This window comes from Gracilinanus agilis, chromosome 4 (assembly GCF_016433145.1).
Source record: "Gracilinanus agilis isolate LMUSP501 chromosome 4, AgileGrace, whole genome shotgun sequence".
Classification (NCBI taxonomy): Eukaryota; Metazoa; Chordata; class Mammalia; order Didelphimorphia; family Didelphidae; genus Gracilinanus; species Gracilinanus agilis.
The window spans coordinates 421,129,871-421,154,651 of NC_058133.1; the positions used below are offsets into that span (position 1 = coordinate 421,129,871).

Sequence of the window (24,781 nt, forward strand, 5' to 3'; positions counted from 1 at the left end):
TGAATTGTCCATGTGAGTTTTTAGTTAAAAATATTTGCTAGATGGGTGGGTTCAACATTATGTTGTTTTCACTTTGATGAGTGAGGTAAAATTATAATCTAACAGGTAGTATTCAGGAATCTAGCATAAAATTATGTCATAAACATATGCTTTATATCAATGACAGCATGTCAAAGACAACAAATTACTCTCAAATTATATTATCTATTGCTGGTTTCTTGCTCCCTCAAAGTATAAAAGACATGTAGAAATATAATGAATGGCCTTTAAGTGGGCCATTGAATGAGTGAACAAAAAGGCACAGAGCAAATGAAAAATCATTTCAAACAAATGATCCAATATTATGATGTATACCAAGAGGCAAATGTTTGGGCAGCTCAGCTGGCTCTTAATATGCCAAGCTAAGCCAGATAATCACACAATAACACAGGAAGCTCTTGGAATAAACTCATTTATTTTAAAAGATTGAGCCACTATTATTTCATTGTTAGCTATGGTTATGTTAGCTAACTAGCACTTATTAAGCACCTACTACATGCCAGGCATTGTACTAAGCTCTGGGGATACAGAGAACAACAAAAGCCAGTCTAGTCCTCTGCGCTTGAGGAGTTTACAGTCCAAAATTTTTTAGTTATTTTTTAAATTCTAAAAATGGACTGCTTTTAATTTTTAGCTTGATCTTCTAAGCTGGTAGTGAGATGTAACAAAGGTTTAGAAAGAGTATTTTTTAGAATATTTATGATAAAATTTAGCTTTTCAAATTAGAAACTTATTTTTAAAGTTTATAGAAATATACCTAATTTTCTATACTACTATATCATCCACAAAGGGAAGTTATTTACCTACAAACTAATATTCTTTACTACAACTCTCTAAGTCATGGAAAACATGTCCCATTCCCATTCATTTCCAAGATAAAGCAAATGCAGAATGACTTTGAGTTTTCACAGACTTCAGTGAAGATGCTGACAGCCAGAGTCCATGTTCCATCAATGATTTGTTCACTTTCCTGAGTAGAAATCAATTTGATCTTTTTCCTTCAAAGAAGATGGATATTTTGGCATTTCCAAGCTACTTTCCCTGTAACAATCACTTTGGAATTCTTTCATGCTCATCTCATTTGGATTTCAGTGCTTCCTCCCACTCAACAGATGACCCAGGGTTCTTGGGAATCATTGGAAATATTGATTGCATTTTACTCTGAAAGTCTTTCATCTAAAAGAAGGGGAAAAAAAAATCAGTCATCAAATGTTAAAAGAAGGGGTAAATATCCAAAGCTATTACAGACTGACACCTTTGCTGACTGGATAAAATTGCACTGTTCATGAGTAAAGACCAAAGAGTAACACCTGAATACAAATAAAAAGTAGGACCAAATTCTGGTTCTTTTGAAAGAAAAATGAAATGCCTACTTACCACATTCCAAGTATTATTTTCTGAATCTTAAAAAACACAAATCTCACATATGATTCCAAATGGCAGGAGTTCCAAATTACTACAAAATGGTATTTATTAATGACTTTCAATTTAAAAGGTAATGCTGAGGAGGGTATTGCTGTGTATCAGAAAAAACATTTTATACATCTATTCTATAGTTACGTATACAAATATTTTCTATTTAAGAACTGGGGTTATAAACTAATGAGACTTTTTTCTAACCTTAATGCAAACATGTCACAATTTCAACCTCCAAATTATTGTTGCCTCTTTCGATGAAGCCACTTGGTTAGGCTTCATTTATTTCAGTGATGTTTCTTTTGTACAAAACATTCTGGTAACTCTTCCTTTGAGACAGTGTTGTCAAAGGGTCTAAAGTGTATTCTCAGGAATATCAAGGTTGGATCTGATTTTTGTAAAAAGGCAAAAGTCATTGGAGGGAGCAGTTGAGTGGCTCATTGGATTGAGAGCTAGGCCTAGAGATAGGAGGTCCTGGGTTCAAATCTGGCCTCAGACACTTCCTAGCTCTGTGATCCTGGGCAAGTCACTTAACCCCCATTATCCCTTACCACTCTTCTGCCTTGGAGCCAATACACAGTATTGATTCTAAGATGGAAGGTAACGGTTTAAAAAAAAAAGTCATTGGAGACAAGTCTGATGAATAATGTAAATGAACAACCTGATTAATAACATGTTTTGTAAATACAACCCCCCCCCCCAAATGTTTTTTGGAAAGAAACAAATCTTATTTTTTTGTGGTTTAAAAACTGGTTTTGAAGGTAATTCTGTAAGAGAAGATTCCAGAAACATTTTCAACCACAGAAGTATCATTAAAATTAATTTAAAATTATTAAGATTCTTGAATAATAAGGATAATGAAAGTCCCAGCATCTTAATATCTTCCCCACCCTCCAAACCCACCACTCTTTTGAATGTCCCTATTTCTGTGGAGGGTACCACTAGTCTCTCAGGTTTAAAATTCTCTCTCTAACCCCAAATATCCATTCAGTTGCTAAAATCTCCACAACATCTTGCATCTGATTCCTCTCTAGTCACAGGGTAACTATCCTAATTCAGGCCCTAATTGTCTCTCATCTAGATTACTACAACAGCTCATTAACTGGCCTACCTGGCTCAAGTCTCACCCCTCTCCATCACACAATAACCAAAGTGATTTCCCTAAAGTGCAGCTCTAAACATATCACTCCCTTGCTCAATAAGCTATAAAAATGGTTCCCTATTGCCACTAAAGTTAAATTCCTGTTTTCACATTTAAAGTCCTTCACAATCTGGTCCCAACCTACCTTTCCAGTTATTATCTTATAACTCCTCTTCTCATACTCAATGGTTAATCCAAACTGGCCTTCTAATTGTTCTTCCTTCATGACAGTGTCCCTATATACTGGCTGTCCCCCAGATCTAAAATTTATTCCTTTCTCATATTCACCCCTTAGGAATCATTGTATTTTTTTAAAAGGCTCACCTTCAACACCACCTTCAAAATAAAGCCTTTCTCAATCTCTCTAGCTCTGAGCACTCTCCCTCCTAAAACTTACCTTGAATTTATTTTGAATATGCTTACTTGTATATACTGTAACACACCTTTAGAACATTTTGTATACACTTATGTTTGTTTCCCCCAAAGAACGTAGGTTCCTTGAGGGCAATGACTATTTCATGTCCGCCTTTGTATCTCCAGAGCCTAGCACAGTGTCTAGCAAGTGTTTACTAAATGTCTGTTGACTGAAAACTTTCATTTAAATCTATACATGCTGATGCATATTTTTCTTAAATCCTCAAACCAGTCCCGGGCTTGTTTTTGTTCTTGTTTCTCAAACTTCTCACAGGAAGGAGCATTTTGCTCCCAGTCTACTAAGAGATGAAGAATAGGTATAAAGGGAACTTAAAAGTACTCAACTCAGATTAGAGTTTCAGAAACTAGAAAACCTTTTAGAAACAAATAAAGAAAGGGAATATTTAAAAATAATAGGATATCAGGGGCAGCTGGGTAGCTCAGTGGATTGAGAGTCAGGCCTAGAGACAGGAGGTCCTAGGTTCAGATCTGGCCTCAGACACTTCCCAGCTGAGTGACCCTGGGCAGGTCACTTGACCCCCATTGCCCACCCTTATCACTCTTCCACCTAAAAGCCAATACACAGAAAATTAAGGGTTTAAAAAATAATAATAATAGGATCTCAATCAAGACTTTCTTCAAAAAAGAATTAAAAGTCAAACAAAACAATAATGACAATGAAATGTATATTTTAGCAGACAGGAAAGAATTCATTAATCATGTGAGAAAAATCATTCAACAACTTGTTGTCTGTCCTTGGGCTTATTTAACAAAAATGTTAATTAACATAAAGCTGGAAAAATCAAAATGCTTTTTTAAAAAATACTATTAAAATTAAAATAATTTTAACAACTTGAACAAATTATTGACATGGGAAACTGAAAATAACTGGAAAAAAGGACATCAACATAAATTACAGTAATTTCATACAGAAATATAACTGATTTAAATCAAATGCAATAACTAGAAAAGATCAAGAGCACCTAAAAAACTTCTTGGTTAGAAAAGAGTTTTAACAAATGAGAAAACTAGCAACCAAGAATAACATAGATTTATTGGATTTTAGTATATCTAAGATACTGGATTTTATTAGAAGAAAAATATATTTGTAAAATCTTATGGGGAAAGATGGTAGAAAATCATGAGTAGTGTCACCTTATAAACAGTATGAAATCAATGAAGAAAAAACCAATATAAAGAAACCTTAGTGAGAGACTCAACTAAGCAAAATCATCTCAGGAAGAAACTGGAGGGACAAAAGATGGAAAAGTTTTTATAACAAATCCTTTTTACCATCAGACAGTCCTTCATCACATTTGGACTCAATTCCAGATATGCATATAAATGAGGTGGGAATGGCACTTAAGAGAACAAAGATGGAAAGAACAGGTAGACGAGGTCAAATGTACACAGAAGAGATCCAGCTAGGAGATGCAATAATTTTGTAGGAATTGAAAAATCAATTCTCAGGGTATCTGAATAAGGGAAAGATATCATGGGAATGGGAAAAACCTTAACCTTTATTATTATGAAAAAAGGTGTTCAAGAAAATATCAACAACCATCAACTTACAGGCTTACTTTCCTATCTGTATAACATTATGAAACTAATAGATATGTATTTAGAGAATCCTCAATGAAAATATTAATAGGCAGGCTTTTGCAAGTAATATTCCATAGCCAATTACATTTTTACCATCACACAACTGACTGATGATTATAAATAGTAAAAGATTCCTCCATCTTCCTGGCTTATTGTCTTTTGACTATTTTTAAAATTAATTCAAGATTAAAAGATATTCACTGGTAAAGTGCTGCCTATGTATAAGTTTAGAATTATATAAGATTCTCTAAATGATTTAATAACAGAAGTAATATAATTCAACAACCCTGAGATCACTAACTTCAGAGGAGGCATTAAACAGGGAGATATGATTGTCAGAGGTATTCATCACTGTCATAAAGGAGGTCAGGTATAGCATATATGTTGAAAGGATAGTCTCTATAGATATTATAGAATCCCCTGTATGAAATCAGTGATCACTCAAAAGTCTGACCTAGCTACACAAGAAAACAATAATAATGATGCCCATTTGTCCAGTCCATGCTAAAAATTGAATTCAGAATTAAAAAGAATGGGCACGGCAGGATGGTATCACCGCTGGAAAATTTTAAAAAGATTTTAATGACTCCCAATTTCTGGTTGAAAGGTCCAGTTTTCCAGTTCTTCCTTTCTTTCCAGAAAGTATAGGAATAGATGGGCCTTTCCTAAAAATAATAAACAATATATATTTGTTTAAAAAAATTTTTTTTAAACCCTTAACTTCTGTGTATTGGCTCCTAGGTGGAAGAGTGGTAAGGGTGGGCAATGGGGGTTAAGTGACTTGCCCAGGGTCACACAGCTGGGAAGTGTCTGAGGCCAGATTTGAACCCAGGACCTCCTGTCTCTAGGCCTGACTCTCAATCCACTGAGCTACCCAGCTGCCCCTAACATATATTTATATATGTTCATATTTATGTATATGTATATTTATATGTGCATATAAATATACATGTGTATAAATGTTTATATTTATATATGTGTGTACATATATATATATATTTAAAACCATCAGCAAGCATCATTTGCAATGAGGATAAAAGCCTTCCCTCTAAGATCAGGAGAAACAAGAATGCCCATTATCACCTCTATTATTTAACATTGTACTAGAAATGCTAGCGGTAGCAATTAGAGAAGAAAAAGAAATTGAAGGGATTAATGTAGGCAGTGAGGAGACTAAGCTATCACTCTTTACAGATGATATGATGATCTACTTAAAGAATCCTAGAAAATCAACTAAAAAGCTAGTGAAAATAATCAATAACTTTAGCAAAGTTGCAGGATTCAAAATAAACCTACATAAATCATCAGCATTTCTACATATTTCCAACACAACTCAGCAAGAAGAGTTTAAAATCACCCTAGAGCTATAAAAGACTGTTTGCCCTTTGACCCAGCCATATTACTACTGCATTTATACCACAAAGATATCATAGGGGAAAAGACTTGTACAAAAATACTTATAGCTGTGCTCTTTGTGGTGGCAAAAAATTGGAAAATGAGGGTATATCATTCAATTGGAGAATGGCTGAACAAATTGTGGTACCTGTTAGTGATGGAATACTATTGTGCTCAAAGGAATAATAAACTGGAGGAATTCCATGTGAACTGGAAAGATCTCTAGGAATTGATACAGAGTGAAAGGAATAGAACCAGGAGAACCTTATACACAGAGACTGATACACTGTGGTAAAATTGAATATAATGGACATCTCTACTAGCAGCAATGCAATGATCCAGAACAATTCTGAGGGACTTATGAGAAAGAATTCGATACTCATTCAGAGGAAAAACTGTGGGAATAGAAACACAGAAGAAAAACAACTGCTTGAACACATGGGTTGATGGGGATATGATCTGGGATGCAGACTCTAAAAGACCACCCCAGTACAACTATCAATAACATGGAAATAGGTCTTGATCAATGATACATATAAAACCCAGTGGAATTGTGCATTGTCTACAGGGAGGGGGAAAGGTATTGGGGGGGAGGGAAAGAATATGAATCATGTAACCATGGAAAAATATTCTAAAATAAATTTTAAAATAAAATAAAATAAAATCACCCTAGACAATATAAAATATTTAGGAATCTATTTGCCAAGACAAACACAGGAATTATATGAACACAACTACAAAACACTTTCCACACAATTAAAACTAGATCTAAATAATGGGAAAAATATTAATTGCTCCTGGGTAGGACAAGCTATTATAATAAAAATGACAATCCTACCCAAATTAATATGCTTTTTCAGTGCTATACCTATCAAACTACCAAAAAACTTTGTTATAATTTTTTCTAATTCTATAAAAAAGTTCATTTGGAAGAACAAAAGATCAAGAATATCAAGGGAAATAATGAAAAAAATATGAAGGATGGAGGCCTAGCAGTGCCAGATCTTAAACTGAACTATAAAGCGGTGATTATCAAAACAATATGGAACTGGCTAAGAGACAGGAGAGTGGATCAATGGAATAGACTTGGGGTTAACGACCTCAGCAAGATAGTGTACAATAAACCCAAAGATCTTAGCTTTTGGGACAAAAGACCACTATTTAACAAAAACTGCTGGGAAAATTGGAAAACAGTATAGAAAAGATTAGATTTAGATCAACATCTCACACCCTATATCAAGATAAATTCAGAATGGGCAAATGACTTAAATATAAAGAGGGAAAATTATAAGTAAATTAAGTGAACATAGAATAGTATACCTGTCAGATCTATGGGAAGGAAAGGAAAGAATTTAAGACCAAGCAAGAGATGCAGAATATTATAAAATGTAAAATGAACAATTTTGATCATATTAAATTAAAAAGATTTTGTACAAACAAAATTAGAAGGGAGGCAACAAATTGGGAAAAAATATTTAAAACAAAAACCTCTAACAAGGGTTTAATTTCTCAAATTCATAAGGAGCTAAATCCCCAATTGATAAATGGGCAAGGGTCATGAATAGGCAATTTTCAGATAAAGAAGCCAAAACTATCAATAAGCACATGAAAAAGTGTTCTAAATCTCTCATAATTAGAGAAATGCAAATCAAAACAACTCCAAGATACCACCTCACACCTAGCAGATTGACCAATATGACAGTAAAAGAAAATAATAAATGTTGGAGGGGTTGTGGCAAAATCAGTACATTAATGCATTGCTGATGGAGTTGTGAATGGATCCAACCATCCCAGAGGGCAATTTGGAATTATACCCAAAGGGCTTTAAAAGACTACTTGGCCTTTCATCCAGCTATACCACTGCTAGATCTGTACCCCAAAGAGATAATAAGGAAAAAGACTCGTACAAAAATATTCATAGCCTCACTCTTTGTAGTGGCAAAAAATTGGAAAATGAGAGAGTGCCCATTGATTGGGGAATGGCTGAACAAATTGTGGTATCTGATGGTGATGCACTATTGTGCTGCAAGGAATGATGAACTGGAGGAATTCCATGTAAACTGGAAAGACCTCCAGGAATTGATGCAGAGTGAAAGGAGCAGAACCAGGAGAACATTGTACATAGAGACTGATACACTGTGGTACAATCAAATGTAACAGACTTTTCTACTAGCAGCAAAGCAATGATCCAGGACAATCCCAAAGGACTTATGAGAAAGAACATTATCCACATCCAGAGAAACAACGGTAGGAATAGAAATGCATAAGAAAAATATATGATCAATTATGTGGGTTATTGGGGATATGATTGAGGACTCTGACTTTATTGCAAATATTAATAACATGGAAATGGATTTTGAACAACGATACACATATAAGCCAGTGGAACTGCTTGTCAGCTCGGGGAGGGGGGGAGGGAAGAGGGTAGGGAAATAACATGAATCATGTAACCATGGAAAATATTCTTAATTAATTTTAAGGAGTCATAAATAAAAAAATAAAAATATCAATACTTTGTAGAATAGACTTAAATTTTTAAAGGGCAATAGAGAGCATGAAACACAATGTAGATACTACAAAAAAGGAATTACTAAGGAAAAATGGGATAAAGAATTTCATCAAATAAAAATATTAGTGAAAAGTAAGCTGATCATGTGGCAAGAGTATGAGATAGTTGTAAGGACAGCCCATGTATTCTACTAGCATAACTGCAGGATCAAGAAAAAGTGAAGAAGGGCTGTATCAAATTTATCAGAAGTTTTTTTCAGATAAAGAAATCAAAATTATCAATAAGCACATGAAAAAGTTCTAAATCTCTAATAATTAGAGAAATGCAAATCAAAACAACTCTGAGGCATCATCTCATACCTAGCAGATTGGCTAACATGACAGCAAAGGAAAGTAATAAATGTTGGAGGGGATGTGGCAAAATTGGGACATTAATGCATTGTTGGTTGAGTTGTGAATTGATCCAACCATTCTGGATGGCAATTTGGAACTATGCCCAAAGGGCACTAAAAGACCACCTGCCCTTTGATCCACTCATACACTGCTGGGTTTATACTCCAAAGAGATCATAAGGAAAAAGACTTGTACAAAAATATTTATAGCCGCGCTTTTTGTGGTGGCAAAAAACTGGAAAAATGAGGGTATGTCCTCCAATTGGGGAATGGCTGAACAAATTGTGGTGTCTGTTGGTGATGGAATACTATTGTGTTCAAAGGAATAATGAACTGGAGGAATTCCATGTGAACTGGAAAGACCTCCAGGAATTGATGCAGAGTGAAAGGAGCAGAGCCAGAAGAACATTGTACACAGAGACTGATACACTGTGGTAAAATAGAATGTAATGGATGTCTGTACTAGCAGCAATGCAATGACTTGGGACAATTCTGAGGGATTTATGAGAAAGAACACTATCTACATTCAAAGGAAGAACTATGGCAAAGGAAGAACATTAGAAAAACAACTGCTTGATCACATGGGTTGATGGGGATATGATTGGGGAATGTAGACTCTAAATGATCACTCTAAACTTCCGGGTTAAGATGGCAGCAGAGTAAAAAGCAGCTGCTTGACTTCTCCTAACCCACACATATAGGACTCCTCAAGAAGACATAAAAACAAATCCAGATGAACGAAGGGACTCCACAACAGGGTGCAACATTGAAGGTACGTGGAATCGGGGCATTTCCATGCTATAAGTAGGTAAAACAGCTCTCACTAAAACGCAAGCTGAGCAACCTCCTCCCCCCACACACACCACCTACAAAGCCAGCGCACAAGAGTTAGAGCAAATTTGGGGCAACCATTAAGTCCTTGGCAGTTACCTGGGGTCACCAGGGCCGGTTCCTGAGAGCAGCAAGACTTAAGACCCCAAGAGGCTAAAGAATGCACGGACTTGGAACACAGACCCTGAGCGCAGATACAATCACAGCTGCAGACACAGATCCTGAGCGCAGGCGTGGACCTAGAGTGGGGACCCAGTGCAGAGGGGTGCACGACTATGGAAGCAGCGCCCTGAGACTGTTAAAGGAGCTTCGGGCAGAGGAACAAGCAAGAGGCCCACCAGGAGGCTTGACCCTGAGAACAACTAGACCTGAGACGTCAGGAGCCCAAAGAGTGCAGACAGACCCTGGGCATGAAGATAAAGCTGAGAGGGTGCTGGGTTAACAATGGCAAGCCAGAGACAAGAACCCCAGAAGAGAAAGATCAAGAAGAAATCCTTAACACTCAACAACTTTTATGCAGAAAAATACAGACAACAGAGCAAACAGCAGAGGAGAACAAACAAGTAATCATATCTAAACCTTCCCCAAAAAAATGAAAACTGGTCACAAGCTATTGAAGAGTTCAAATCTGAGATTATGAGAAAGATGGTAGAGAACTGGCAATAAAATAACAGTTTAAAGGCTAGAATTTCACAATTAGAAAGTGAGGCTCAGAAATCAAATGAATTGATAAGCAAATTGAAGACCAGAAATGACCAGCTGGAAACCTTGAAGAACCAAACAAACCAGATTCAAAAGGAAAACCAAAAGATTATAGCTGAAAACCAGTCTCTAAAGTCTAGAATTGGGCAATCAGAAAAAGATGCCCCCAAATCAAAAAGAATTAATAAACGAATTGAAGTCCAAAATCAAACAGCTGGAAAACAATATAGACCAAATTGAAAAGGAAAAATCAAAAGAATATAGCAGAAAACCAGTCTCTAAAGACAAGAATTGGGCAAATAGAAGCCAATGATCTCTCAAGACAACAAGAACAAATAAAGCAAAGTCAAAAGACTGATAAAATAGAAGGAAACATGAAATATCTCACTGAGAAATTGACAGATCAAGAAAACAGGTCTAGAAGGGATAATCTGAGAATCACTGGTCTTCCTGAAAAAGCAGAAATTAATAGAAATTTGGACTCCATACTAAAGGAAATTATTCAGCAAAATTGCCTTGAAGTTCTACAACAAGAGGGCAATATAGACATTGGAAGGATCCATAGATCCCCCTCTACACTTAACCCTGAAAAGACAACCCCCAGGAATATAATAGCCAAAATCAAGAGCTTCCAAGTAAAAGAAAAAAATTTTACAAGAAGCCATAAAGAGACGATTCAGATATCAAGGAGCATCAATCAGGATCACACAGGATCTGGCAGCCTCCACACTACAAGACCGCAAGGCTTGGAATATGATATTCAGAAAGGCAAGAGAACTGGGTCTACAACCAAGGATCACCTACCCATCAAAACTGACTATAAGGTCCTAGGTTCAAATCTGACCTCAAACACTTCCTAGCTGTGTGACCCTGGGCAAGTCACTTGACCCCCATTGCCTACCCTTACCACTCTTCTGTCTTGGAGCCAATGTACAGTATTGACTTCAAGACATAAGGTAAGGGTTTAAAAAAAAAAAATCCTGACTATATACTTCCAGGGGAAAGTATGGGCATTCAAAAGATAGAAGATTTCCAAGTATTTGCACAGAAAAGACCAGGACTAAATGGAAAGTTCGATATCCAACCACAAAAACCAAAAGAAACATGAAAAGGTAAATAAGAAGCAGAGGGGAAAGAAAGAAAACTCTTATTTTTAAAGTTGCCTCTTTAAGGGCTTCAATAAGATCTAATTATTTGTATTTCTATATGGAGAAATGTTATGTGTAATTCTCTGTAGTGAACTCTATTCACTATTATAGTAATTAGAAGAATTATTCACAAGGAGAGGTTGGAGTACTAAATGGTCTAAGATGATAAGGGGGTGGGTGGGAAAGAATAGTAGAGGTGGGTGAATAGTAGAGGATACCAAGAGAAACTTGAATGAATAAGAAAAATAGGATATTCTATTACACACAAAGAGGGCATGGGAAGGGGAGGGGATGAATATTATGATAAGAAGGAGAAGAAGAGAACATTAAGAGGTAATATGTAAACCTTACTCTCAAAGGAATTAACCCTAAGAGGGAAGAGTAGCTATATCCATTGAGATATAGAACTCTATCTAACCCTACTGAGAAAGTCAGAAGGGATAAACCAAGAGGAGCAGAGGAGTAGGGAGGACAAAAAAGGGAGGGAAGGAGAAGGGAGAGGGAATTAAATATTTTCGTACAAGTCTGTTTATTTATGATCTCTTTGGGGTACAGACCCAACAATGGTATGGCTGGATCAAAGGGCAGGCAATCTTTTATAGTCCTTTAAGCGTAGTTCCAAATTGCCATCCAGGATGGTTGGATCAGTTCACAACTTAAAAATAAAAAGAGGGGAACAACAAGGGAGGGGGTAGAAAGGGTAGTAAATCAAGGGAGGGGACAAGGGTTACTGGTTTAAAACAAATCACTGTTTTAAAAGGAAATAGCCTAAGAAGAAGGGGTAGAACTAAGAGAGGATACCAAAATGTTGGGGAATACACAACTGATAATTATAACTCTGAATGTGAATGGGATGATTGATTATACTAAATTAAAAAGCTTTTGTAGAAACAAAAACAATGCAACCAAAATCAGAAGGGAAACAACAAATTAGGAAAATATATTTTTAACAAAAACTCTGAAAGGGGTCTAATTACTCAAATATACAAGGAGCTAAATCAATTGTATAAAAAAATCAAGCCATTCCCCAATCGATAAATGGGCAAGGGACATGAATAGGCAATTTTCACATAAATAAATCAAAACTATCAATAAGCACATGAGAAAGTGTTCTAACTCTCTAATAATTAGAGAAATGCAAATCAAAGCAACTCTGAGGTATCGCCTCACACCTAGCAGATTGGCTAACATGATAGAAGGGGAGAGTAATGAATGTTGGTGGGGATGTGGCAAAATTGGGACATTAATGCATTGCTGGTGGAGTTGTGAACTGATCCAACCATCCTGGATGGCAATTTGGAACTACGCTTAAAGGACTATAAAAGATTGCCTGCCCTTTGATCCAGCCATACCATTGTTGGGTCTGTACCCCAAAGAGATCATAGATAAACAGACTTGTATGAAAATATTTATAGCCGCGATTTTTGTGGTGGCAAAAAACTGGAAAATGAGGGTATGCCCTTCTATTGGGGAATGGCTGGACAAATTGTGGTATATGCTGATGATGGAATATTATTGCACTAAAAGGAATAATAAACTGGAGGAATTCCATGTGAACTGGAAAGACCTCCAGGAATTGATGCAGGGTGAAAGTAGCAGAGCCAAAAGAACACTGTACATAGAGACGGATACACTGTGGTAAAATAGAATGTAATGGTCATCTGTACTAGCAGCAATGCAATGACCCAAGACAATTCTGAGGGACTTATGGAAAAGAATGTTACCCACATTCAGAGGAAGAACTACAGGAGAGGAAACACAGAAGAAAAGCAACTGCTTGAACACATGGGTTGAGGCGGACATGATTGGGGATATAGATTCGAAACTACTATACCAATGCAACTATCAACAATTTGGAAATAAGTCTTGATCGATGGCACATGTTAAAACCAGGGGAAATGCGCAGTGGCTATGGGGGGCTGGGGGGTGGAAGAAGTTGGGGGAGGGGTTGAAGGGGAAAGTAAGAACATGAATCATGTAACCATGATAACTTTTCCAAAAAATAAAAATTATTTTAAATAAATAAATGATCACTCTAGTGCAAATACCAATAATATGAAAATAGGTCTTGATCAATGACACATGTAAAACCAAGTGGAATTGTGCATTGGCTATGAGAGGGGGTGGTGGGAGGGGAGGAAAAGAATGTAAATTCTGTAACCATGAGAAAATGTCCTTAATTAATTAATTAGTTAATTAGAGGTTTAAAAAATTTTTATCAGAAGTTGTGGACAAGAGCTCTACAAGATAGGCAGGCATGGATGAATTCTAACCAGCATAGCTGAAGGGAATAACCACAATGATTAGATCAGTCATTTGACTATCTGAGAAAAATCTCCATCTTGAATTATAAAAAATCATTTCTTGAGATTCTGGGGTCATGAAGTTTTTACTACACTAACAAACAGCTCTCTTCCATGCTTACAAGACTATAAAATTGATTCGTGTGACAAAATGACTGATATGAAACCAGTAGTTCTTTCTATATTTTATATAAGTAATCTGTAATTTCAAACTTTGCTATACATTCAGCAAACTCCATCTACATGCTTGCAGAAATAATATAACCCTTCCTTTACAGAATAGATAAAAACCTGCAAATTTGACTATAAAATAATCCCTATATTCAAAAAAACTCCCATTGCGAAATTGATGATACATTCCCCTAAGAAAAAAAGGTTCAATAATCTAAGTCAAATGAAATAACATAAGTAAAGCATTTTGTAAACCTTAAAGAATTATATAAATGCTAGCTATTATTATTATTAAATTGAGAATTTTGATTAAGGACGTAGTTAAAATAGCTGCCAGAACTACAGTATGTGGGCACTGCTGTTCCACCATCACTTAACTTTTCCAACTCTGAGATAGGTTCAGTTTTTAGTGATCCCACTATTTTCTCAGATCCACAAGAATTTAACTATATGGTTATGGATCTCAATTCTACATTCATCTTCCTCTCCAATTTCCGTTTTTTGTGTTTGTTTTTTTTTTTTGGCCCAAGTATTTACAATGTTTGGTAATGCTAGAGCAGCACTAATATCATTAGGTTTAACAAATGAATGTCTATAAAATTCTCTACAAAAGTTCCTATAGAAATGTAATTATTAATCTTAAATTCACTTTCTGGTAAACAGTAATATCTTTATGTCACAATAAAATCCTATTGAAATGTTGTTGCCAGTGGACAAGAATAAATAACATTTGTGAAAAGTAAAAAAAGATTCATAATGATCATGTTATATTTATCATAAATTAATTTTTTTGTTGGGGAGGTGGACTTGTACATTCATTGATGTAGAGAAACATCAGTGATGAAATTATTTCTACCAATGAATTGCAACTGTTCTGCAGTTTGTAGTCTTAGAATACAAAGAGAGACAATTCAAGATCATGTGGTCAGTATTTGTCAACAACTTGAAGTTGGCTTTACTTATTCAAAAGTCAGCTCTTTACTATGCCTCGTTGCCTTTCCATCCAACATTTTTGTTTATAGGGATATTATTTGACCAGAAGTATAACTACTGGCTGTCTGAACTATAGCCCTCACTCAATATAATCCCATATTCTATGCACCAATTTTCAAGGAAATCTTTTAAATTACAGAAAATATACACATCTGAAAACTGTGAATGGATGCCATTTTGTTTCAGAACCAAAACTTCAATGTAAACCGCATTTTAACTTCTCTATTTTCAAAAACATCCTCCTGATTAGAGGTTTGCACTTAAGTTTTATCTTCAATTCCTCATTTAAATTTGCTCCACATACTCAATCAGTTACTAAATCTTGTCATTTCTACTTCTATATTTCCTACATTTATCTCTACTTCCATGGCCACTATGCTAGTTAAGATCTTTATTACCACTTGTCTGGACTACTGTTATATCCTCCTAATTTTTTGTCTCTCTACCTTAGGTCTCTCCCTTTCTTATCTATCCTCCACGCTGTTGTCAAAGTGATTTTCCAAAAATGAAGGTCTGACCATGTCATTCTTCTATTCAATAAATCTCAAAGGATCCTTATTACCTTTATGATCAAATTCCCTAGTTTGGTTTTTAAAGTCCCTCTCAATCTCTGACCCCTTTTCCAATCTTGTTATACATCGTTGCCCTTTCCACACTTTTGTGGTTGGCTGAACTGATTCTGATATTATTCCTCACACACTGTAATTCATCTTCAGTCTCTGGGCCTTTTGAGTTAGTTGTTTTCCATCTCTGGAATGCTCTCCCCCATTACCTCTACCATCAAAACTCAATGCAAACGCCACTTTCTACTTAAGGCCTTTCCTAAGAGTATCCCACCCCATTCTAACTAATATCCTTCTGCTACCTTTGTATACATGTTTATACACTTATATGTGCACATATTGTCTCCTCCAGTAGAAGGCATAAACAATTTTACATTTGCCCTTGCATCCCTCAGTACCTGGCATATAATAGGTGCTTGATAAATGCTTACTGATTTTGAAACTTTAAAATTATATCAAATTCAGCAAAGTAAATTCATTTAAATAATCTCATGATACACATAAATTCAAAATGTCTGGCAAATGAAGACTTCATTTCACTCAGTAAACAAAGCATAAAATTGTGGAATAATGTTGTTTTACAATATCACAAACCAGAGCACCTGGTGTTTTATTCCTACATGATGCCACAGTGTGACATGTCATTGTATTGACAAGCAAGTTGCTTCAATTAGCCCATCTCTCCTTACAATATTTCTTTAATCAGGGTAAGCCAGAATATTTTTCTATCTTTGGAATTAAATATTATGATAAGCTCCTTTATTCTGTAAGGCAAGGTAAATGCTAATTTTCCAGGGAGTACCACTGACAAATGTCAGCTTGATATAGCTTAACTGAGAAGTGCTATTAGTTTACAGTACAGACACCAGAGCCTTTCATTTCTAATTAGGAGTTTTAACATCTATGATGCTCCTGAGATAAGGAATGCTTGAATATTCCATATTAATTTATTTACATTATTATATTAGCATGTATACTAATATCAGATCCATAATCCCAGCTTTCCATTTTCTAAGTTGCCCTAGCAGCTTCCTTTTTATCTAATGATAGCCTCTTGAGAATCTTTACTTCCTTCCAAATCCCTATCATCTCACATGCAGAAAGCTTAGAATCTATACTAAAGTCAATTGATTTAGAAATAAAAGCTAATGGGTAATGTTCTGAGAAATACAATCTCTGGAAGTAATCATTCAAATGGCCAATTTTTATTATACTGAGCAGCATTATGGCACAATTCAAAAGTAATCTTCTTCTATTAACAATAAAGTAAACTGAGCAATAGGGGTTGACTCTACAGCCCTTATTTAAATGTCAAGTACCCAGGATGACTGGGAATTTTGCCTATCCCAGGGCTTCTGGTAGCAGGATATTACTAAGACCCTGTTCAATAAGAACGATTTATAACACATTCTTTGATTTAACACCCCAACATGCTCAGTACCCAGAGGTAGTTCTCTAAAGTGATTTCACTAAGTTGAGCTTTATTTTTAGTAACTGTAAAATTTGTGATACTGCCTTTTCCTGCCAAATAAATTACAGTAACTGTTCCACTTCTGACAGGATTCTTTCTAAAAGCCAATCATATACTTTACTGCATTAAATAATCTCTAAATGCTACAGATCACTGTTATTTTCCTATCTTAACCTAATGATTCCACCTCGTCTGGCAAAATCAAGAGCACCTAAAAGCAGCTTCCATTTCGTAATGTCTTTTTAATGTGCACAGCTGACAGAATGTCACAGAGAGAAAAAAAAGGAAAAAAAAAAAGCTTTAGAATTGTTCCATTACAGAAAGTCACTGCAAGTCTTGCTTGGATTAAAATTATGAAAATGGCTTTCTCAATCAAGTAAATCCTAGAGTTAAAGTTTTCAAACACATGCTCCTTCCAATGTTCAATATGTATATTAGGTCAACCTAGATTTCTGGAAGACTCAGTTTTTTTATTTTTAGTTCATGTGCCAATAGAAAAAAATGCTTGTATTAATTTCCAGAGTAAAATAAGATTAGAATCTCTAAAGAGAAATATTAACTGGTAACATAATAATGGTATACACATATCTTGTCCTCTGAATTTACCTCAACATTTCTATACCTATATAACCGATCCTCAGTTCTAGAGCATTCATTTTGTATAAGCACAGAGAAAACTGTTACTCTTATTCCATTCTCCTTTTTCATCATTAATGATATCAACAATTCTAGAGATGTGGGTCAGCAAAAAGCAAATAAAGTTGAGAAAATGCATCCAGTGAATAATTCACTAAATGTTCATTTTGGATACCTATCAAATTTTTATATACAGAAGAGATAGTTTGATACTTTTACTCATAATTAAAAATAATGCTTTTGAGTTGCAAAGAGAGGTTTACAGTGTCTTCTGCAAAAATGGAGAAAAATTTTAAATAACTATCAAAATAAAACCTTGTAAAATTTTCAGAATTTCAAATTTAGAATATGAAGAAAATCTGATCACTGATTACTCACTGATTACCAACAAAACCACCACTACTACCAACCACATAAGTCCTGATGAGCTAAGTAAATAGTAGTATTTACATCCAACATAAATAAATCTTACTTAACGTCTCACTTTGGCATGGAAGTTCTCAAAAGTTGGCAGGGTCTTTGCAAGCTGGAAAACCTTCAATAATGGGTACATCAATGCACTATGTGTCTTGTCTAAGGACCAGATTAAGTCCCAAGACTCTCATTTCTAGAAGGATGGCTACTAGCAGATTAATTTTTTTTTAAGCCATAGCAATTCAGGAAGGCTATCTGTGGAAGAAGTACTCATGATAATGAGATCATAAATATTTTGTAGTGAAACATATTGAAAACCATGCCTTCTACATTTCCTTATAATTTTCTACGAATGAAATGTAATCTCTATGTTTGATGAAATATACTATTAAACTTAATCAATCAATACAATTACTAACACCTGAATAAGAAGTTTTTTTTCTCCACCTAATAACTCATAAGCAAATCCTAACCTTAGAATAGTTCCTCAAACCTACCTATTTATATCCCCAATAAGCAGCATGATGAATGTTTGTTTCATGGAAGACTTAGACTATGCCATAGGGTACTCAAGTCCTTTCACACTGAGTAATAAGTGATTTTAGTTTCAGGATGCTAGATCTTGACAAAATGAATCATTTATATCTATGACTTGAAAAGCTACCTTTATTCCCTCTGCTGGGAAAATATAGGTCAGCAAGAAAGAGATTATAGTAAAAGGAGTGGTTAAGCAAGGCAGAAGAAAATGTAGTAAATGAATTCTATTTTGACATACCTTCATTCTATCTTTCAAAATGGCTCCTTTGCTGATCTTAACTCTTAGATTTCCTTTTATCATCATCATTTGTCCTTCCATCTCCCCTATCAATTCACTCCTTCTGAACTCCTTCTTTGCTCTGGCCACATCATCCTTTCCTTCTCTTTGTTGTCCCTATTCCCTGCCCCACCCCCCTCTTTTCACTTCCTTCCCTTTACACTCTTGAGTGCATAGCTGGGCATTTCAATATGGCACCTGAATACATTGTCCCCTTGTTATTACCCCATTTCCACCCAAGTCCACAAACTTGGATTATTCTCATCATTCATAGTTTTCTTTCACTCCTATGCTGGACCATGGGTGCAAGTTCCACAACATATTTCAACTCCATCTAAGGAAGAAAATATTTCTAACAATTAGTGCTGTCCACAAGCAAAATAAGATACCTCAGAAAAGAGAGCTCAGGATAGCTTTGGGGAATACCACCCCCACACACACCCTACAAAGGGGCAGGACCAATCACTATAGACTCAAGCAAAGACTTGATGAGTGCTTTTCAAGGATAATGAGGAAGGGATTCATTCCCATTTACGTATGGCTTGGCATAGGTGAACTCTTCCAAAACTTAAGGTTCAGTGAGTTTATGAATGATGCTGTAAGATCTAAAGTCATGTTGACTGGGTCCACTTTATGAATTCACATAATCTAATTTCAACTAGATTCTCATCACTATATGGTGATCCTTCTATCCACTTCCATTTGTCTTCAATTCTCAAAGGTATTCCAAACTTCTCTCAAGCTTCCAATGTCATATCATTCCCCACCTTCTCTCAGATCTTTTTACATTACTTAATAATGGTAATTAAATTATAAGTTCCTTGAGGGCAAGGACTGTCTTTTGCCATTTTTTTTGTAGCTCCAGTACCTGGTGCCTTGACACATAGGAGATATTTAATAATGTTCACTGAATCACTTCCTGAGAAATTTGAGGCCTCCTGTTACAATTTCCCTCAATTTCCATTTTCTTGCACCTCAAAACTTTTCTCTCTTCATCAATCTTGTCTTCCAACTCCAGATTTCACAAATGGGGTAGCCTGTTTCCATGCCAAAACTAACCTTTTCATTTGTGTTCCTTAACCCATATCCCTCATCACTGATTTTCCCATTTCTCCCACCTTGATGTTTCCTTTCCCTATTTATGTAAATATGTTCAGGTCTACTTTAGCCTAAAAATAAAACAAGTCCCCTTGACTCAGCCACCCACTTCCATATTACTCCTTTTCTTCTCTTCCCATACTTCTAGAGAGAGTAAACAGTCCTCAATACCTCTAAGGCTTCTTCCTCACTCTTCAATCACCTCACTTCTACAATCTGGTTTCCCTCCCTACCACATGACTGAAAATGCTTTCTCCACTGCCACCAATGATTTCCTAATAATTCAGTGATTTCTATGCAGTCAGTCTTCCATGTCTCTGATCTTGCTATATATTTGCTACTGTTGACCACTAACTCCTGAGAGTCTCTTTTCCTTAGCTTCCAAAACTGTTTTCTACTTGGCCAACTATATTTTTCTTATTCTTCTTTGCAAATTCATCACTCACCACCTGCTCTTTAAGTGCAGGTGTTCTCCAAACCTGTCCTCAGTTCTCTTTCTTCTTTCTCTAATTTCATTCTTCCTTAATGTTTTCATCTACTCCCATGGCTTCAATGACCACCTCTTTGGAAATGTCTCAAATTTATTTTTAGTTCCAAACTCTCCCATATACTCCAGAAACATCCCAGATACGTTCAATCAAATAAATAGTCGATCAGCTTTTTAATTGAGGCACTATATGTTAGGCATTAGAAATACATGTACAGAGAATGAAACAATTCCTACTTACAAGCTTCTGTCCTAGTGGGGAACATAAGTATACATAAAACTACATAAAGAATAAATATAGTTAACAAATATCCACATATATGAATTAGTTTAATAAGGTGGTTTGGGAGAAAGGACATTAGCAAATGAGGGGGAGAGGTCAGAAAAGGTTTTGTACAAAAGAGGTTATTTGAAATGTATTTCTAAGGAAGAGGACTCTGAAGTGGTGGGGAAGAGGAAGTACATCTTAGGCACACAGGACAGCCAGTGAAAAGATAAAGAGATGGAGGGTGAGGAACAAAAAAGAAAGCAAGCTAGACTACAGTGGGATATGGAATAATGTTGTGAGGGAAAAAAAGATTAAGACTGAATTGTGAAGGGCTTTAATAGAGAAACAGTTTATATTTTGTTCTAAAAGCAAGAGCAAACCATTCAATTCCAGAGCTTAAAACTCAACATGTTCAAAAATGACATCTTTTGTCCAAAAATCTGCCCTTCTTCCCATGCTTCAGATGTCTCCCTATTCCCATCTATCTTCCACATAACTTTCTAAGGAATTTTTCTTTTTTTTAATTTTTTATTTAAATTTTTTTCATTTTTATTGTCACGAAAAACACTTCCATATTGGACATTGTTGTAAAAGCAAACTCATACATAATCAAAACTCCAAAATAAAACCACAAATACCCCAAAAAGAATGATGACTCCAACAATTCTTTCTCTGGAGGTGGATAGCATGACCAGTCAAAAATCTTTCAGGATTATCCCAGATCACTGCATTGCTGAGAGTAGCCAAGTTTTCACAGATAAATCATCGTCCAATATTTGGATGATGTTATTGTGTACAATGTTCTCCCAGTTCTGTTTATTTCACTCTGCATCAGTTCTTGCAGATCTTTCCAGCTTTTTCTGAAATCATCTTGCTTATCATTTCTTATAGCACAATAGTATTCCATTACCAACATGTACCACAATTTGTTCAGCCATTCTCTAACTGATGGGACATCCCCTCAATTTCCAATTCTTTGCCTCCACAAAAAAAGCAGCTATAAATATTTTGTACAAGTAGGTCCTTTCCCCTTTTTTATTATCTCTTTGGGAGATAGACCCAGTACTGGTATTATCAGATTAAAGGGTACTCACAGTTTTATAGCCCTTTAGGTATAATTGCCCTCCAGAATGGTCAGATCAGTTCATAACTACTAAGGAATTTTTCTAAAGCATAAGTCTGACCATGCAATTCACCTTGCACTCAGTAAACTCAAGTGGCTCCTTATTACCTATCCAATCAAATATAACATCTTCATATCCAACCTTTCCAATCTTCTTACACTATACCCCTCTTTATATAATCCAAAATACAGGTACATTGACCTCCTGATGTTTTTACACACAACATTTCATCTCTGTTCCTTTGCAATAACTGTCCCTCAGGTCCAAAATACTATGCCTTCAGCTTCATACCTTAGTTCCTTGGCTTATTTCAAGACAACTGAAAACCCACCTTTTTCAGGAGGTCCTTCCCATCCCCCACATTTGCTACTGCCTTCTCATGTGAGATTATTACCCATCTACTTTGTATGTGTTTGATATGTGCCTGGTTATTTTTTTTACATGCTCTTTTCCTCATTAGAATGTAAGCTCCTTGAAATCAAGGACTTTTCTTGTCTTTCTATCCCCAGCACTTAGAATAGCACCTGGGACGCAGTACTTGCTTAAAACTTATTGGGGGTTTTTTTCATATCAAGTCTAAATTTGCCTTCTTACAACATCCACCCAACTACCCAGACATTCTCCAGGCTCTTTCATCTCAAATTTGTCTTTATGTTTTGTTTCATTTTTACAAAGTTTTATTGATGGCTTGGCTTATATTACAAACATTTATAGATTGCCCCTACTCAGAATGTTCTCATGTAACAAAGTAAAACAATTAAGCAAAACTAACAATATAGTAGCTTCATTTGAAAGTGCAAGTAAAGGGGCAGCTAGGCAGCTCAGTGGATAGAGGGCCAGGCCTGGAGATAGGAGATCCTGGGTTCAAATTTGACCATCTGGCCTCTGACACTTCCTACCTGTGTGACCCTGGACAAGTCACTTAACCCCCCTGCCTAGACCTTACCACTCTTCTGCCACAGAACCAATACTTGGCATTGATTCTAAGATAAGGATAAAAAAAAAAGCAACATTCCATATGTATCTGTAGTATGGCTCTTCATCTTTTATTTATAATTTAAAACAAAGAACAAAAACTTATTTTCTCTTCCTCCTACCTCATTAAAAAAAAGAAAAGAAAAACAAATTCCTTTTATCATACAAAAATATATATGACTCATTCTGCACAAGGAAGTGGAGAGTATGTTTCATCATCAGTCCTCTAAAATCATGGAAGGTCTTTTTATTGATCATAATTCTTATAGCTTTCAAAGTTGTTTGTCTGTATACTGTTGTATTACAATTGCATATATTGTTCTGATTATGCTCATTTTATTCTCTATCAAGCTTATATGTCTTCAAAATTATTCATTTTCATCATATCGATGTTATAGCTTAACATTTTCTGCTAACTTCCTGCTTTTCAGTTCATGTCTTTCTGAAATCATCTATTTCCTCTTTTCTTACAACAATCTACCTTTTACAGACCTACCAAAATTAGTTCCACATCACTCTCCCGTTCAAAAACCTCCAGTGGCTCTCTACTGCTTAGAAATGCAACACATCCCAATTTGCTCAGTGTGGCACTGGTGTACTCTACAATTTTTCTGCCTACTTTTCCAGCTTTATTCTATTTTGTTACTCTTCATTTTCCCTAACTTCCAGCCAAACTGGAGTACTAGCTATTTCTTATTCCCTTGTTCTGCTCTCTTAAGTATCTGTACATTTGCACAAACCATCCTAAATGCCTGGAATATATCTTTTCCATTCCTTCTTCCTTGTCCCCCAAAATGCTCTTACTTCAAAGTCCAGTTCAGATATCATTCCCCTCTGAAAGCTTCTCTTATTCCCCCTCCTCCCCAAATGAAAAGGATTTCTCTTCTTGAAATTTCTTCTAGCACTTTCTCTGGAACTTTCCTTCTATCTTTCTTACATTATAACTTGTATCCATGTCTTATTAAAATTTAAAGGATGTGATGTGTCATTTTCCATCACTGTATCCACAATACTATACACACAATAGACATTTAATGAATGTTTAACTGAATGTCCTTAATTCTTTTTTCAACTCAATGATAAGTCATTTGTAATGGCATTTTTCCCCACAGGCAAAACACAAAACAAAAAGTTTCAATTTATGAAATCATTATCAAGCACATAATTTTAGTCTAGCACAAACCTTTGGCACAAAGTGGACATTTAACATGTTTACTGATTTTAGCTGAATCAAATAGGCAGATAGACTATACAACAGGCCTTCTGGTAGAGCACTAGCAATCTTCTCCAAGGATAAGATTATTTAAAAAGATTATTTAAGAGCAATCATTACTTTGAGCTCAGTCTGAAAAATTCCTTCAATCGGATGCCTTTACTTTTTATTTCTCCATCTTATTCTTGGGTATTTGATTTTTTTTCTCCCCTGTCACCTGTCCTACCTCCTTTCTGTAATGGTTTCTTTCACTGAGCAGTCATATTCTTTCAAGGTGAGTGTGGTGTATAATGTTCAAGGGGATGAAGACTCCATAGCTGAATTATTTCTTCCTACAGCGGCTTTTTGAATTTGTAGCACTTCAAAGAAACAGTATTGTAAGTAGGGACTTCTTCAGTTCTTTCTTATGGTGATTACCAAATCAATTTTTTTTAAGGCTTAAATAGAATTTCCCCAGATAAATAAGATATGTATATACACATTAAGTTTCTAGACAAAAAAAAGTTAAAAAAGACAAAAATGTCAATGTCATCCGAAATGGACTTAAGTCTGCTGAAAGTGCTAAATATAGCTAGACAATTTCCTAATGACCTAAGTTACATTCATATTCCCTCCAATATAGAATAAAAAAATCCAAAATTCGGTACAAAAATATAGTTGACA

The 24,781-nt window shown here is 35.5% G+C and overlaps 1 protein-coding gene across 1 annotated transcript in view; it reads right to left on the reverse strand.

The window, feature by feature from the left end:
• Nucleotides 1-435: 435 nt before the first annotated feature.
• The window catches only part of TMEM242 (transmembrane protein 242), a 63,377-nt gene continuing 39,031 nt past the window's right edge, over nucleotides 436-24,781 (reverse strand). The window contains exon 4 of the mRNA XM_044671753.1: nucleotides 436-1,215. Coding sequence (XP_044527688.1) covers nucleotides 1,117-1,215 — 99 coding nt within the window. The 3' untranslated portion in view covers nucleotides 436-1,116. The remainder of the gene's footprint in view (nucleotides 1,216-24,781) is intronic.